This window comes from Nanorana parkeri, unplaced genomic scaffold (genome assembly GCF_000935625.1).
Source record: "Nanorana parkeri isolate BGI_ZX_2015 unplaced genomic scaffold, ASM93562v1 scaffold545, whole genome shotgun sequence".
Lineage (NCBI taxonomy): Eukaryota > Metazoa > Chordata > Amphibia > Anura > Dicroglossidae > Nanorana > Nanorana parkeri.
In genome coordinates, this window is record NW_017306813.1 from 158,129 (window position 1) to 176,516 (window position 18,388).

The 18,388-nt window shown below is 43.6% G+C and overlaps 1 protein-coding gene across 2 annotated transcripts in view; it reads right to left on the bottom strand.

Moving 5' to 3' along the window:
- ZRANB3 (zinc finger RANBP2-type containing 3) overlaps positions 1-18,388 on the bottom strand; it is a 115,987-nt gene that overhangs the window by 26,127 nt on the left and 71,472 nt on the right. Inside the window, exons 10-14 of one of the 2 annotated variants that reach the window (XM_018561810.1) lie at positions 15,885-16,381; positions 14,095-14,133; positions 12,403-12,581; positions 8,899-8,990; positions 6,786-6,887 (exon numbers count right to left, since the gene is read on the bottom strand). In XM_018561810.1, the coding sequence (XP_018417312.1) occupies positions 6,786-6,887; positions 8,899-8,990; positions 12,403-12,581; positions 14,095-14,133; positions 15,885-16,381 (909 nt within the window). Of the gene's footprint in view, positions 1-6,785; positions 6,888-8,898; positions 8,991-12,402; positions 12,613-14,094; positions 14,134-15,884; positions 16,382-18,388 lie in introns of both variants that reach the window. The other variant, XM_018561811.1, reaches the window with a different exon arrangement.

Here is an 18,388-nt window from a genome sequence, read left to right on the forward strand (position 1 = left end):
CTCTCTCTCTATATATGTATATATATATGTATATATATATATACATATATATGACTATTAAAGGCACAGACCATTTATTTGATTTTTTTTCTAGGTATTGGATGCAGAGCCCCCCAAAAAGTCTTTGCATTCATCTTGGTTTATTGTGTTTTGTTCTCAAGGTTCAATATAAGTGGCACTTAATTGTCTATGATACCAGAGAATGATCAATAACAGCTATTGTTCGGGGAGCAGGCTTCCGCTCCAAAGGAATAATATTTATCCAAATGATGTAACCATATAAAATGTAATGTATACGTAGTAGCAGATAAGGTCACTTTACAATACCTGGATGCCCTTTTAATAAAAAAAATTAGTAGTAACTAGGATAATTATCAGAGATAAAAAATATATGATGGCACACAATGCCTGATCAGCTTCACTGGAACCCAATCTCATCATAGGGCTGCTATAAAGAATAACAATTATATCAGAACTAGAACGGTGTTATTGATTGAGCTGGCCACTGTTTAATCTCCATTTCCATATTTTGATAGTGTCCAGCGCCTGCTGATGGCACAGGTGTGCACAGCCTTTAAAATAAAGGTGTTGGGAAGTGTTCAGGGATCCACCTGGGAGACAGGAGAACTCCACCCAGGAGTCGGTGTGGAGTCCTGTGCAGCAGGGAGCTACGGGTTATGAAAACCAATTGTGCAGGATAGCACAGGACTGAGGCTTTCTGGAGGAACAGACAGTGGCCTGAGGTCTGAGGCCAGAGCAGTGGTGCTGCAAGTGCAAAGCCAGGAGGCTGGATGGCCATATGTTTGTGTTGCCAAGAGATGCTAAAGAACCCCTGCGTGGGTAATTGCATTGTTTTTGTGACCATTCATTTAATAAAAGTGGGCAAGGAATAGGCATAGGCATGACTTTCAGAAGCAGATGCATGATGCATCACGGCTGAAGGATTGAAGTATGGCTACCCCTAATTTGGGTGTTTGGCAGAAAACTCTAAATAACTAAACAATGCTGGAGAAGGAGGCTATTTAAAGTGGACCTATTGTAAAAAAAACTCCCTCACCCCCTTAGGTAGCTGTTCCTTAAACATATAAATAGATGCAAAATCCCTAAAATCACTTTCCCTGAATCTGCCACTCCGGGATTCCGTGGCAGTTGGTCACATGACAAATTACTAAACATTTGGTCACCTGATCTATGCTGGGTGGGGACAACCCAACAAATATTATCTCTTGCCCTTACCTTCAGCAGTGACCCAACCAGCCACCATAGGATCCTGGTGCAATAGGTTTTCTTGCCATGGCATGTATTTTAGAGCAATGGCTCCTGCTACACTTTCGGAGAGTGGGCAGGGAAGTTGCAAAAGATCTTGTTTTTTAGGATATCTACTTTATTAAGGATACAACAAGCTACACTATAATACTCTAATGGAACTCTGATGGCATCCAACCTTAGTCCGTAGGGTTCAATATTGAGTTGGCCTGCCCTTTGCAGCTATAACAGCTTCAACCAGCTTGAATCCAATGATTTGTAGGGTGTCCCAATACTTTTGGTACTATAGTGTATTTTATTCATTTTTTGTATTACTATAGCAGCCACCAACATATTACACACTGCTCTTCAGAGTACAGGGAACCATTGACACCACTCACTGCCACTAAAGCACTTTAATATCTAATGTTCCTATGCTGACCCCCTTCACAATAGGGCTAACTTGAACCTACCAGACAAGATTTTGGGCTATGGGTAGAAACTAAAGACCTCGAAGAAAACCCACACAGACCAATCAGAAAGTCCCTCTGGTGAGATTTAAGCCCATGACCCCAATGCTACAAGGCAAATATACTAACCATTTATCACTGGCTGCCAAAATAGATGTCCAATAAAATGAGATTAGGGAAAGACAATCTGACTTGAATAATATAAAAAGGTAGTAGCCAAAAACAGCTAATTTTTGTATAATTACCAATATTACTGAAAAAAACATTACAAGTGAAAAATTTGAAAGTCATAATTTCTTCCCAGTGCCCAAAACTCGCTTGAACAGACATTTTCCCTTTAAAACAAATCTGTCACACTTGTGCAATTCAAACTGCGCATGTGATGAGAAAATCCACAAAGAGAGATTAGGATCAATGAAAAAACACATGTCAAAACAACTGGCAGATCCAGAGATGTAAACAGCTGAAGTTATATGCAAACCCCAACTGTTCCTTTAAATTTTGAGCCGACTCCCTCCGTGTAGGTCAGCGTCGCTTCCTATAACATTAGAGAACCTGTCACCGAATGAAAAAATTGCAGGTAGAAGCACGGAAAAATCCAGCACTTTAAATGCTTACTTGCAATGTTTTTTGCAATTATTTGTTGACTTGAACTTGCTAGAAAACATGACAACGGCAAGAGAGTCAATTCCCTAGCACAGCCCCCTCCCTCCTTGTACACCATCAGCCATCTCCTTTTCTGGAAGTAACTAATTATTGCCTGTGTTGGCCCAGCTCTTCCCTTCACCTCCATACATAACCTTTTATGTAGCTCCTAGGGGAGCAGGGAAGGGGATACTATAGACCAGGGGTAGGCAACCTCTGGCCCTCCAGCTGTGGTGGAACTACAAATCCCATGAGGCATTGCAAGATACTCACAGCCACGACTCCCAGAGAGAGATGCATCATGGGATTTATAGTTTCACCACAGATAGAGGGCCGGAGCTTGGCTACCCCTGCTATGGAGCAGGGGTAGGCAACCTCAGCACTCCATCTGTGATGAAACTACAGATCCCTTGAGACACTAACACTGGATTTGTAGTTTCAGCACAGCTTGGAGTTGCCTCTTCCAGTCAACTCTGAGATTCTGTTTGGGGGAAGCTGACATCACATCCAGCAGCAGCAGTCTCAGGGCTTTTGGAAGTCTACAAAAGGGAGGTTTTCACAGGAAAATACCATGCATTATGGTAAATGCACATGAAAAATCTAATGAGATTTTTGTTGAAATGAATGAACCGGTGACAGGGTCTCTTTAAGGCCTCCTTCACACCTATACAACCGTTGCGGTGCTTTACCACACGCACCTTGACATGCAGTGTTTCCATTGTTAAGGCAGCTTATTAATATACACTGAGTAGCCAGATTATTATGACCACCGGACGTTTGTAGGCAAATTAGCAGGCCACCAATACACAGCAAAAGGAAGAATAACCGAAACGGCACCTTCATTAAACAAAGTGCACCACAACGCATGGCATGTGTATTATGGTGTATTATGTGGCAACAATCTAGCCTCCATCTTGAATAAAATATAATAGGTCCCCAAGCTTTTTAAATAATATTGTCTAGTTGGTTTGCAGATAATTACATTGACAATTAAATACAAACTAGATCTCATCTCTCACGTTTAACCAGCAATAAACCTACTTTACACATTTGCTTAAAGCTTGGTATCATGCGGGATACCTGCTTTTCTGTTCCATGAGGTCCATTAGGCTGGGATATCCCTGTAGGGGGGCAGGTATGCCAAGCGCTGCAAGTAGAAAGCTGCAGCATCATCAAGACATTGACATGATTAGGTGAATGTTTGGAGGGGTAGGAGGGCAGTATGTATATAATGGGCTCCAATCATATCTCATTAGAGGGTGTATCAATGGGCAAAGGCCTAAGGGGAACTCTGTGCATCGAATGCAACCTGATCACCTTCCCTGTGGATATCCATGTTACTGTGCCAGCAGTGACATGGGAGAAGAAATACAAGGAGCCTATCACTTGTGCTGCAGTGGTCATGTACTAACAAGGGACCATGTTGGTAGGAAGAGAGATCGGAGAGACATAGAGATGAGCTCATCAGTTTGCTGCTTCTCTTTTCACTGTCCAGTCACAAGCAGGGGGAGGGACAAGACTTATAAGACTTAACTGGACAGAAATAAAATTTCTTTGGAAGGTAAAACAGATCCCATATATGTTTTTCTTCCATGTATTTAGCGGTTGGCCTGGAGTTTAGCTTTAATTTCAGATGAGAACCTTTCTACCAAGCCTGAGGGGCCAAAGGCTGAAGAACCTGTGGCATACCATCTATAAGAAAAAGGCCAAAGGACCTCTGCAAAGGGCCAGAATCTTTCAATCAGGTAAGAGAGGACTTATGCTTATTTTGGAGAAGATAAAGGTTGTGTATTATTGCTCCATTATGTACTTGAATGCTGTACATTGTACAGCATTCAAATACTGGCCACTTCTCAATTATTTATATGTCCTACCATGACAAGCTGACATATAAAACCATCCATGGAAACAGAATATTGATTGCAGCTATAAAAAAAAAACAACTATTGATCCGGCTGGTCCGCATGTTGCCTCATTAACTGATTTTCAGTTGCTTCTGCATCAAATTTATTCCAAGCAGTCCCCAGATTTTGATTAAGACTTTCCTTTCTCTAGATTTGTTGAACACATTCTAGATTTGCTGAACACAGGTTAACAGGAAGTTAGGGGGTGTAGTGGGGGGGAGGGGTTAGGGAACAAAGGGGAATCAATATATTAAAATAGAACACACATATAGGAGACAGTACACAGATGGGTGATAATATCCATAATATCCATGAAGATAAATTAAAACATTAAAACATGGAGGGGGATACCAATAAGGAAGGGGTTACACGGATTCACTTGGTATGTATATGTTCCTCTTTCTCCAGAAGATGATGTGAATTTGAATAAATGGGAGAAGTGTATATATGAGAAGCAATGGGGAATATGAGGTTAGGTGATATAAAATGAATGATTATGGCGTCAACGATAGTAAAGTGTAGAAGTTTTTTTATATATGACAAATATTATATTTTTTATACAGACATATTTTGCACTATTGTAAAGCAAGTGACAGCTGACAAGTCACGTGACCCAGTTACCTAGCTGCTACTTCTAACTGCTGCACCATTTCAGTTACTTGATGCTTCAGCTGTTTCCTTTCAATCCTGAGTGACAGCGGCGTTCGTTCACGTCAAACTGCTTTCCTCCCCGTACAAGTCAATAGGAATGCAAAAGCAGTATGAGGCAACTTAGGAGGAGGCCTAATGCAAGTCAGAAGGAACTTTGAAGCACCTGTAAAGGAACTTGGAATGATCCCAGAAGTATATCAATTGGACACTAAATAAATGATGCATGCACTTGAAAACAGGCTGTATTTGCCCATCCAAACATATTCTTGGATTTCGCAATGGCCCTGTAGTAAGACTGTGTTCCAGGGAGTGGAATTCTTAGAGCATCAGATGGCGGGTAATTAGGAACAGCATGTAGAGAGCTAAATAATAATACCTACCTAATCTGTTTTCATCAAAATGGAAGTAGGGACCAGTGCTTGCCAACTGCTAACGGCTGCAGCTCTGCCAACTGGTCTTGTTGCCGCCCCTTCATGATGCCACAGTGCTACATTTTAAAGAACTCCAGGAAAACCTTTTCTTAACTCTTCAAAATAAAAGATGAAGCTCTGAGCTGGCCAGCTGTCACAGTGCTCCCTCCAGCCTGTCTCCTCTTCCGCCGCAGCATTGGAATCTACCTCAGAATCCTCAAGTCTATACACTGTGTATACCGACACGATGATTTACGGGACCTTAATTCCTTGCAGAGGAGGCTGCATGGACCGGTCTAAGAACAAGCTGGCTTGGAGCATCGGGTGAGTATAAAAGAACAGAAACTAAATGATCCAATTACCTAAAAACAATGGTCATGTGACATTCCAGATCTGTTTCTTCTACCCTTAAGTCTGCAGTGTGGGAGGGTCCTTCTTGCAGTGTCCAGGTCACTTTCTAGTGACGTGGCTGCTGCCCTTTGGCTGATAAAAGTGTCTATACCAGGAATCACCCCTGGTTCCTTTAGTGTTAAAAAAGCCCCACTCCCCACTACAAGGGTTAATTAAAAATGTTCCTTTCATTTTTTTTTTACCTAGACACAAGCACTTAACCCTTGCAGTGCAGGGGTAGCCCCACTGCAAGGGTTAATAAATTTTTTTTTTCCTTTTCCTGTAACACTAAAGGAACCAGTGGTGACCCCTGGTATGGACACTTTCATCAACCAATGGGCAGCATCCATGTCACCAGAAAGTGACCTGGACCCTGCAAGAAGGACCCTCCCACACTGCAGACCAGAAGATGGAAGAAACAGATCCGGAATGTCACATGACCATTGTTTTTTGGTAATTGCATCATTTCGTTTCTTTATAAATATTAGCTAACGGGGTGTTGAATAGGAGGGAACATGTTTTTTAAAGTCGACCTTTAAATAAACATACAGATATGGCAAAGTGAAATCTATCCTTTTTTTTTTTAATTTGATACATTTTCATTATTTGGATAAAAGTGTCCCCTTTAATACGCTGCACCATTTTTTATCACCCTTCTTTAGATCTGTTGTTTTATTCCTATCATTCCGTACCGAAGCTTTAAAACAGACAGTACCTTGAGGTCCTATAAAAGACCATTCGGCACAGCGCTGATCATTTATATTAAGCAGCAGGCTTAGTGGAAATACTGTCTATCAAATCTTATTTAAATGCTGTTCTGGAACTCGCAGAATCTGTGTACTTCTTCGTGATATTTAAACAGCTCAGAGATGGAACGCTGCAGTCAAAAGTTTAATAACACATCTTAGGAAGAACACAATTGGTCTCGAAGTGCAGCAAACTTTTGGAAGGGCTTCCAATGGCTGACAAGATGTGCCGTCTCCTAGCAGAGAGGCTGTGATTTCTTGTGACATAGAAGATAAAGCTCGACGTGCCGCTAATTAGCCCACTTTACAAATGACTTATCTTACCAAGGATCTGTTTGGTTTCTGCTGCATTGCTTCGGGTAAGTCATCCCAGTTTTCCAATTTAATATCCAAAGGAATGAAATTACAGTTCAGTGGTTCTCCATCCTAATAAGATAAACACAGGTTTACGGGTTTAATAAAGCAGTGCCGAGATGTGATTTGTTGATAATTAAGATGTGTGTGTCGGTGCTCCTCAGATTCTACACCACTGAGAAACGTGACAAAATCTCATTTACCAATGATTATTTTATATTGACACAATTAGCATTTGATTAGGGACATACGCAATCACCAAAATAATTTAAAGAAGATCTACGGTCTAATTAAAAAAAACAGGATATTGTTTTAAAATGAGTGGATCACAAAGTACAACCAATTCACAAGTCTGCCTAGAATGACAGAGCAGATGATATTTAGCACTGTATATAAAAACCCTTAAAGAAGGTGTAGGTGGCCAAACCTAAGGACTAATGGCATAGCTTGAATGTAACATGGAAGGTAGAGCTCTAGTTGCATTATGAAGAGTGAGCTTTTTCCCTGAATGTGACTCAGGGTGCTTGCACTATACTGCCAACTGTTTTTGGGCACCTGGCCATCACACCTACCTACATGGCAAAAGGTATGTGTACAACCCTCCAAATTATTGAGTTCAGGTGTTTCCAAGGAAAGGTACTGTTAAAGCTACAGCATACACAAAGACATTTTAGACAACTGTCCACTTCCAATCTAGTGGCAACAGTTTTTGTTCCAGCATGACCGACCCTGAGCACAAAAACAGCTCCATAAAGACATACAGGGCTATTCACAAAAGGGTGAAGAGTTTGGAGAAGACAGGAGAAGTGAACAATCTAGGACAACATCGCTGAACTGGAAAGTGAGCTGCATTGGAGAATTTTTCCAAATCAGCTATTTTGGCCTGGATTGTTCACTTCTCCTTCCTCCTCCAAACTCTTCACCCTTTTGTGAAAAACCCTGATAGTCTAGTGAATTTGGTGTGAAGGAACTTGAGTGGCCTGCACAGAACCCTGTTCTCATGAGTGGGACATCAGTTGCATGATGTGCACTTGACAATGAGATTAGACAGCCCTGAGGGACATAGCAGTACAACAGATGCCCAATGGTAAATGCTGTGTTGGTGGATTTCAGTGCCCCTATTTCTCAGCCATCTATGAGCAATCATTCCTTTATCCTCCATCTATTTGATCATGTGGAGGAACAGCCATTCTCCCACATGACAAAATGTCCAGGCACTGGTCACATAATCTCTGCTGTGAAGACGAGGAACAGAGTTCAAGCAGTGCCAGCTCCATAAACCTCAAAGCACTTCAACCAGGATCATGTGACCAATGCCTAGGTATCTTGGCATGTGAGCAGCTGCCAGGGCAGCACAGAAAAGCAGTTTATGAAGAACAGGTAAGAACTCTAGGGTTACTTTTAGAATCTATGCATTTAGGGGTAGTGTGGACTAGAAGGAAGGAGTTATTTCACTAGAACTCCACTTTAGAGAAAGGATTTTTTAATTTCTTTAAATTAATGGAAACACCAGGAAGGGCAGCAATATCTTTACCAGGTTCCTAATAATTGAGCAAACTCAATGCAAAACAGGGAGTCAATTCTAGGTGAAGTTAGAGCTGTGCTGCTATTTATATTGCTAATTCTTGAGCAAGAAATCGAACAGAAAATATCACTTTTATAGTGTCATAGGGGATAAAAAGTAAGATCCTGACCAGTAGCTATCAGCAATACAGACACATTCATTTTCTCCACCCCAGTGTGTACGAGTACGACCGAGCTTTATTTAGAAACATCACCCCCTTCATGAAACTCTGCCCGGGGTTGAAATAAGGTTACACAGAGTGAATGCAGAGCCCCAGATGTGTTCGGCGGGTCTGGACGGAATTGTGAGCTCGCAATCAAACTGTTGCGGACAGACTGCTGAGAGCTTGCCGTTAATCTCCTCTCTGGCAGAGAAGACAATATGGCTTTTTAATTCAATAAACTGCAATCCCAGCTGGCACCGGAGCTGCTCAAATATCAGTGAGACAATAAGCAGCTCTCCTCCGGACGTCTTATTTTATTTCCTTCTAATCTGCGAGCCTCTTCTATGTGTACATACCTTGCTATATAAATAGATGCGGTCCGTGTGCCTACTGGCACAGAACATTAATCCATCATACGCTGGAAAGGCAGTGGAGCTGTGACAATGCTCTGCAATGAAGCACAATATGTAGGACAGTGAGTATGGATTCAGGATGTTGTTTATAAGGCGGGCGGCCACTAGGGAAAAAAAAAAAAGTTTACCAGAAGATATATGAGAGAGGTGAGCTGAGAGGTTGGGGGGAGAGAGAAGGGAGAGGGGAAAAGGAGATGAAATTAATAAAAGAAGAAAGAAGTAGGAGAGAATGAGATATGAGATAATGAGAGAGCTATAAAAACGTGAGAGAGAAAGAACATGGAAAGATTATTGGGATCCGGAACAGAAAATAAGAAGCATTTTCTAAGTGACAAAAGAAGTAAGGCTACGTTCACATCTTTGTGATGTCGCATTCGATCCCGCTTCGGATGTTTGGTGCGCTGCGGTGCCATTATTCCTTAATGGCACCCCAACGCACCTAGCTATCCCATGTGTGCTGTATCGCACGACATCGCAGAGTAACCTATTACAATGCGAAGTGGTACAATGCAATAAAAGAAAAAAAAGTGTTTGAACTTCTTTGAGTGCAATTTAGCTGCGTTAGGCAGCTCATTCAAATAAATTGGCTGCCCTACCGAAGTGCACCACAATGCATCCTGCAGCATTTCTGCAATGTTACAGCACGGAGGTGTGAACGAGGGGCTCGGTAAAAGATAGAAGTGCCGCAAGAGTGGTAGAAAAGGGAGATAGTGCAAGAAAGGAAATCCCTAGAGTACAGGGTAAGGGGTGAGTCATTAAGGGCTTGCTCACACCATGTCCGTTGGGCTGTGTTTTTCGACACATCACCAGACACGTATGGTGTGGACAGGGCACATAGAAAACAATTGTTCAATGGACACGGTGTGAACAAGCCCTGATTGCAGAGATGTCTTATTTAAACTTGAAGCCTAAATCAACTAAACATTTCAGGTGTATCAAAACAAAAGGTGGTCAATTTCTTGCAGTGCATTTTTTTAGAAAGCAGTCACAGTTTTAGTAGAAAAGCCTAAGCCTATGAGGACGCTTGTAGGCGGGGTTCATCGGGGTGACTCGTGTGTGTTCACTTCGGGTTGGCTATGTGTGACCCCGTGTATAGCAATACGACACCAAGCACCCCTTCTCCCAGGGGCCTCGTGCTAACAACTCTAACATGTGTGATACTGCGCACACAGGGCCCTCATGGTATCCACCGCCTATGCAGACTTCAGCGCTTCCTCCCCCTTAGGCCCCGTTCACATATAGCGAATTGTCGCGCGATTTCCGCCGCGATATCGCGCATTTTTGCCGCGCGATATCGCGAGAAGTCGCCGGCCAATGTTATTCAATGGAGCTGTCTTAACTCCATGTCGCTCGTCGCGGTCGCAAGTCGCTTCTACCGGACCCTTTTTTCGGCGGATTTTGCGCGATTTTACTTTTTTTCTATGGAGCCCGACGGGGAAGGTCGCGCTACCGTCGCTGGATCGTCGCTGGAACGTCGCCCCGAAAGTCGCGCTATCCCGGCCGTGCGGATCCGCTGCAAAAGGTATGTCGCTATATGTGAACGGGGCCTTAGGAAGGAAGGCCACCATGAAGGGCACCCTATGTCGGGCACAGCCCGTGTGCACACATACCCTCCTCAGGGTGGTTACAGCCACGATACACTCCAACATCACACTCTTGCAGAACCCATCCATCTCAGAGGTTGGAGGAAGAAGAACCAGTCCACGCAGATAGTCTTTTCTTAGCTTTACTTAGTGTTGGTCGTTGGTCGCAAAAGATAATACAAGGTTTTCAGCCATCCCCAGGTGGGATGACGGCACATCTCTTTTCGGTGAGATATTACAGATATCAGAGAGAGAGGTTGAGCCCAGGTGCAGTCCAGAGTCCACGGCTTATATTGGCCATAGGCCAATAGACAAACATTGTCAGCATACAGCACTCCAGTATGCTCCAGAATCCCATACTAGACATTCCTATCTCGGTGGTTTCCCCTCCAGGGGAAACTAGGGAATCTCTACAGCTCCTACATATTCCTAGGACTAGTCCTGTCCTTCCCATGGACCAGCCTCTATTCGAGAATCAGTCTCTGTCCAGAGACTCTACATACGGTCCTAGTCTTCTCTTCTCCTCCCCTCTCGGGCACCCCTATATATTAGCTCCCAGGGAACACAGAGTCTTCCCCAGGCCAGAGCTACTTTACCTACAGGGTCCTATGGGGACATCTAGTGGCCATTGGCCGTATTACACACTATCCTACACGCTTGATCTCTGTATGGAAGCCGTGGTATCTCTGCAGAAGTCCAACACATCCCCTGCTGAGTCAGAACTACCACACACAAATGAGCAGGAACCATGAGTTTTGCAGAGCAATAAGTCTGACTCAGCAAAGGATGTGTCGGACCTCTGTAGAGGGACCACTGCTCCCTTAGATCCCCCCCCCCATCATGTAGACACACTGTAGTCCTTGCACATGTTTGTGTTAAAGTCCAAATCAAAAGGGAAACTACAAAAACCTCTATGGACTTGTTAAAGAAGTATCTTCTCTTCACAACACCAAAGAAGCTCTTCCTTTATAGCACATGCAAAGCCAAACAGTAAAATCTTATATAAGCTTTAACATGTTCCTTTATTTTTTTAAAGTTATAATCAATCTTACAGATCTGTGGAGTTTATTACAATGATACCTGGTGATCCTGCCATGAAGGTTCCTGTTTACACACTTCCTGTTATAGGGTGACCACACTTCCTAGTCTCTGAATTGTGCTCTTGTGGAGGACCACTATCTGAGTATCGGGAACTCAGAGTGAATTGGGTGAGCTGTTATCCTGGTTGCAGGAAAAAATACTGTCCTTCGTGAAAGACTTTGATGCCACGAGCTCAACATGGAAGTGTTTGGAAAGAGAGCCTCCTAAGACTACACCGTGAACAATACGGCCAATGCACTAGAAATGCAGAAACGTTGAAGCACAGTAGGAACTGAGCAAAGTAAAGAAGACATAAGACCACAGTGGGCAACAGATAAGAGCTTACAGAGAAAAAGATGAGTCTGCAGAGAAAAGACTGAGGCAATGCCGTCAGAATAAAGATAGACAAAGCCGCAGGGAAGGAGCAGAAGAACGCCAGGACTTAGAAGAGTTAAGAAATAAATCCACCGCTATAAAGTGAAGGCCCATAAACAGCCGCAAAACTCCCGCTCAGTCCGAGAGCTGGATTAGCCAAACCTCTCCTCGCACATTATTAAAGTCTGGAGTCGCCCCGAAATGGCTTACCTGATGGGATGCACAAACCCCCGGCGTCAAGTGGTGATAGAAAGACATTATAAAAAGGTTAATTAAACAAAGAGAAGAACATTGAAAACCAAACTCCCCAGCCTGAGCCAACTCCCTCCCCAATCCAATAGCAAAGTCTGCGTGCCGATTAAACAGTCAGTGGCGTTGGCCATGGAGGGGAGCGTTTGTTGAACATTACCTGGTTCGGTGGCTGTTGAGTCCTCCCCGGGGTGGCCTTCCGAGTTCTTGTTTTGAGTGTTTAGTAAATGATCCCCCTGTAAGTCGCTCGATGGAGCGGGGGGCGACTCCTGCCGAGCACAGTCGACAGGCTCATTATCCCCATCACTCTGACTTTGATTTTCCTTCTCCTCTTGAACGCTGGGTATGCTAGCTGCCTCATTTCTGGAGCCTAAAAGGAAACAATAAGCTGTCAGTCTTCTGCAAGTAAAGTATTAAGGTCATAGTGAAGACTGCATTACGGAATGCGACAGCCGCAGCATGCTCCTGAACGCTGCTGTGCCCTTCTCTGACATGGGCGATACCTATGTACAGGACGCACATTACTTACATGGCAGGATGGCGCTTCTGAGAAGACCCGTGTTCTTTTTTCCTTCATGTCTCAGATGTGCGCTGCCTTTTATTATGCTTTTATGTTGCAATAAATGGACTAGAATTTCTATAACCACAAATGGTTAGGAAAAAAAAAAGGATGGATTGAGTGTTCTCTTGAAAAGAGATAGTGATGCTCTGAGAAGCTTTTCTTGGGTATTGCTTTTAAAAATAATAATAAAAAAAAACATATTGTTTTATTTTCCCTTTCCTCACATGAAATAGCACATATTACAGTAATATTTCAGACATCCAGCTAGATGAGGCTGGCTCTATCTGGCTTGCTGCAGCTTCTAATGCACATAATGAGGAGCTCAAAGTGTGCAGTGAAATCAGAGGAAGCAATTTCAGTCCAGGAGAGGAGCCGGTACAACTGGGCAAGACTGAAGGAAAGGTTGGAGTTCAGCTTCAGAGCTCATTCACGCGGGAATCAGCCGGCACGTACAGCTTCGTGCACGGCCATATCGGGCTGCTCCCGGGAAGGACAGATGCTGCGTGTGATTAGTACGCAGCCCCAGTCCTTCTCTATGGGAGTATGCGGTCATACGCCTCCCCACCCTCACCTCAAGTGCAGGTCCGTACGGGTGCGTTTGTCCCGGCTCGGATGCAGACAGGATCCATCCTGTCTGCGTATGAGTACGCTCACCCGCACCAAAGTGCAAGGTGGGTGAGCATAGGGCCGCGTAGTCCCATAGAGAAGGACAGGGGCTTCGTACTAAATCACACGCAGCACCTGTCCTTTCCGGGAGCTGCCCGATACAGCCGTGCACGCAGCACGGAGCTGTACGTGCTGGCTGATTCCCACGATAATGAGCCCTTAAAGAAACTCTACAGGCAAAACTTTTTCTAGTCTGGCATAGAGTAGAATAAGGATAAAACCCTCCCTGTCAGTTCTTTCAGCTGTCTCTGTCCTTTTGGGGTGATTACATTCTAAAACATTTCTCACTTTTGCTGTCAGATGATCTGCTCACTCTGGGAACCACGTTAATGAAAAACTCCACTTCTGTTTAAAATAAATAAATTTAATTTATTTTTATTTTTTTTAATAAAAGTTACATTTTCCATTAAAATGGCTCCCGGAGTGGACAGATTATCTATAGTGAACAACAAATTCGGGAGAAATTTATCGTGAGCAGAAAACCACAGGAGAGCAAAAAAAAAGAAAAAAAAAAAGAATATAGAAATAGATAAATAACTAAGAAAATAAAAAAACAGCAAATATGTTACCGGATTATAATGATTTTCTTTGTTTATTGGGGACCGATAAATTTTATCCCGCAGCCACCCACCTACCCACCCCCTCCGACTTGAAGTAACTTTCCTGGAATGCAACAAACTTGCAGGGTCTGGCAAACTGCAGATAGTTACAATGTAATGCAAACGCAGCGTCATTAGTCAGTGAAAGAACTAAAAAAATCTATAATTTCATTGCCCTTTTCATCATAAATCTCCCGACGAGTGAAAGAAAACAGCAGGGCAATGAATGTTAGGCTTATTTGCTGCCATGGCAACAGGACCTCCGCTCCTGCCCATTGAATTCGCATCCTGCTGACATTAATCAGAAATGTCCATTTGTGCCAGCATAATGCCATGCCATCGCAGCTCTCAACATACGTTCTTGACAGAAATTGGCACCTTTCACTTTGTGAGGAGACGCGTTCACAGATTGATGCTCAGGTGGGATCTCTTCCACCCCCGCCCCCACCCACCCCACACTGACTTTTCAAATCTGCATAACCTCGTTTGCCCCCTTTTAGACGCTGATGCTACGCGGTGGAATTTGCCGTATTATAACATTCAGAACGTTATATACAAAATTACCCACCGCTGCAGCATCCAATTGTGTCACTTACCAGGTCTCTTATTGGTGGAATTAATCCCCGATACGCAGGGAAAGAATATGCCGTCAAGCCAAATGGCTGCAGAAAAACACATCTGAGTGTATTCGGAAAGGGAGAGGTGTAAAACGTGAAAGAGACAAAACAGATGCTGCATTGGCTGCAACAACCAATGAAGGAATAAAACATGTTAAGCAGCTTCTCTATGGGGGTTGGAGAGTTGCGTCTGTATAGGGGCTTGGAAGGCAGCTTCTGTATAAGACTTGGAGGGCCATGTCTGTATGGGGGATTGGAGGGCACTTTCTGTAAAGGGGTATGGAGGGTGGTGTCTGCATGGGGGCTCGAGAGGCAGCTTCTGTATAAGACTTGGAGGGCCATGTCTGTATAGGGGCTTGGGGGGCACGTTCTGTATAGGGTTATGGAGGGTGGTGTCTGCATGGGGGCTTGGGAGGCAGCTTCTCTATTTAGCTTAGAGGGCCATGTGTGTATGGGAACTTGGAGTGCAGCTTCTGTATTGGGGCTTAAAGAGCAGCGTCTGTATGTGGGTTTGGAGGGCAGCTTCTTTATGGAGTCTTGGATGGCCACTTTTAGCATGAGGGCCTGAAAGACAGCTTCTGTATGGGGGCTTGGAGGGCCACCTTGTATGGGGGTTTGGATGGCCGCTTTTGTATGGGGGTTTAGAGGGCCGCTTTTGTATGGCGGTTTGAAGGGCTGTTGCAGAAGTGGGTAAAAGGAGCTGGATCCCATTATGTAGTCTGCACCTTGTGGTTAGGGCTTGGACAGTAGATTATAAGTACAGAAGGACCTATGGGCACTTCAGGAGTAGGTTTGTGGAGAAAGTATAAGTGCCACACCACTATTACAGAGTCCAAAATCAAGTGAAAAACACACATCCCCATAATCCAAGCCGACCTGTGACACTGACACTGTGACATAGGTCAGCTCTATTGATCAGGAAATCAGTGAACACACACCGCTGATCGCGGACTTCCTGATCCTGTACCTGCCGAGGGCGGTGACTGTCAGTGGTGTGCCAAATTCATCGTCATTCGATGTCGTTATTACCTGACCTCTCAGCACCTGCCCCTGAAGAAGTAATCAAAGCAGTTTCTAGGAACAAGGTTAAAAAATGTTGGTACAAGAGTGGGAGAGGGAGGTTTGGGGTAAATGTGAGTAATGCTAGGACATACCCTTTAGGAACTCATAGCTGAACAGACTTACTGGTCTCTGGTACTCACATTGTTTGCTCCTGGGACTTTCACATATCTCACAGTAAGGCAGCAAGACATTATTGGTGTAGGTGCAACTCGGACAGTCCCAATGTTTCTCAGAGAGTGCAGGCCTCGGGGGTGTGAGCGTGGTACCTTCAGAAAGACCCCGTGTTTTAGGCGAAGAGAACAAAGCAGAAGGTTTTCCACTCCAGGACTTTCTCTTCCCCACACGCGGAGTCTTTGGGGTGGATTTGGGAGTCAGTGTACTTGTGGGCCTGAAACGCTTGGCTTCTTGTTCAAAATCTTCATCTGTAAATAGTGCATCCACGTCTATCACCTCACTGATGTCTCCTGAAACTTCTGCACCCACATTGGACACTTCCTGCACAGCAGACTCCTCTTCTTGTTCCTCATGTAGCACCGAAATCTCTGGATCTTCCTCTGTCCTCTTGCGTTTTTTGTCAGAATCAGGTTTGGGTGAGAAGAAGGTCCGGATGTCATGTTGTTTCTCTTTTTCAAACTATGCATAGAAAGTAAATATAGTTTTTTTGGTGATTAATTTCACACTCCAAAAATTCTACACTCTTACCCTTCAAATGCACAATCCCATTCTACCCTCTAATTGTACAGTCTCACCAAACCATTGTATACTCTAGATCAGTGGTTCTCAACCGGTGTAACCTCAGGACCCACATTTGTCCTTGGTCATTAAGTCGCGACCCAAGTTGAACTGCAATGGATTGCATGGCATGTGGCACCTCGCGTTTCCGATGGGCGATAGAACTGTGGGTGGGAGATGCATTTGGGATGCCATTCAAATTAATGGCAATGCACTCCCACACCAGAATGAGCTGTGACGGAGCGCCATCCATATGCGCATCACCTGTAGAGATGGCAGGAGCCAAAATGTGACATCACTCCGGTCCAGGCACCTCTACAGGACACGCAAGGGTGCTGTAGAGAATGCATGTATGAATGGAGCTCCCTTACGGCCATAACCCCAGCCCACCCCACCTCAAGCTGACACTTGGGAAGCATATTTTGAATGGCTGCTCGGTGCGAGAACTGACAGTGTTAAGCTTGGGGGAGGCAGAGGAGCCTCTCACCTTGAAAAAAGGAAGGCAAGCGGCGACCCACTGAACACAGGGTCGCGACCCACTTTTGGGTCATGACCCACCAGTTGAGAACCAAGGCTCTAGATGTAAACTCCAACACTCTCAAGCTTTTACTGCTCAACAACTTTCATGACTCAGACAATGTCACTACACACAACTATATTATCTGTTAAAAATGGAAAATGGTTATTTAAGTTTTTATATTACATTCATTTACATAAAGGATTCAACAGTGACTGTCCCCTAAGAACATCACGTACAATTTTATCATTACAAAACCTTTTTTGGCAATTTTTATCTCATCTACTTAAAAAAAACCATATAACACTAAATTGTTTCTTTGTTATTCCCAGAACAAGATTTCCCTAAATTTCATCTAAATGTAGAAAATTGTACAGTACAATGTGTAGAAATCACACTGTACAATGAAATCCTATCAAGCTAAAAAAACAATTTTACCACGTATCCCAATTACATTTCAGAACATAGAATTCTATCATTACAATTGGTGCATTGTGCACATGTGTGTATTTGTTCCAATTAGGGTTGACAGATATCATTATACATTTTCTACCGCTGGGTTAAAGATTACCCAAAGGTAAAAAAAAGTATCCAAAAAGAGAATATTTGAAAATCCGCAAATAAATCAGATATCAATTTATTTACATTTGTAATATCATTTATTGATCATTGTAAGCTCAAAAGTGTGTGATCAGGAAACCCTGCTCTAAAGAGGCTAATTTTTTGTATATTTATATAAAGTTCAATTTGAATTCAGTGAACTTTCCAAATGCATACAAGGACACCGTGTTTTAGGCTAAGAGAAGGTTTTCCACTCCAGGACTTTCTCTTCCCCACACACAGAGTATTTGGGGATAAAGAAACAGCAGTACAATGCCTTGCAGGGTAGTCATGGAGTACTTATTTTTGTTAACTTGGGTAGAAAATAGGGGATTTGCCTGTACGTGCAATTAGAGGTGTGGTCCCCAGACCCCAATTTCCTTCTTTCACTCACTCAATTACCCAGAAGTGTATACCTCAGGACTTCCATTTTTCCTTCACCTTCATGCTATTTTGGGTCAATGGCTTACTAAGGCAGAGCAAGAAAGTGGGTGATTGACCCAGAAAGGAGGGTTTTTTTGGGTTTCCTCTGGGTGCTGCTTTTTCCAGTCATAATTACGTTTTTGGGAGGTAGAGTGGGTACGGGTTAGAACCTCTATAAATATTAGGAGGTTTGTGTTTCCATGCAAGAGGTTACTCTCACTTCCTGTTCTGGGGTCAAATGGACAGGAAATGACAGAGAATCAGTGTGGGAGTGGGAAAAATATCTAATGGGGACAGAGACAGCAGCAAAATCACAGTTTTTGTTTTTAGAAGAGTGAGAAACCTCTGTAAGGTTTTTGTTGCTGTCT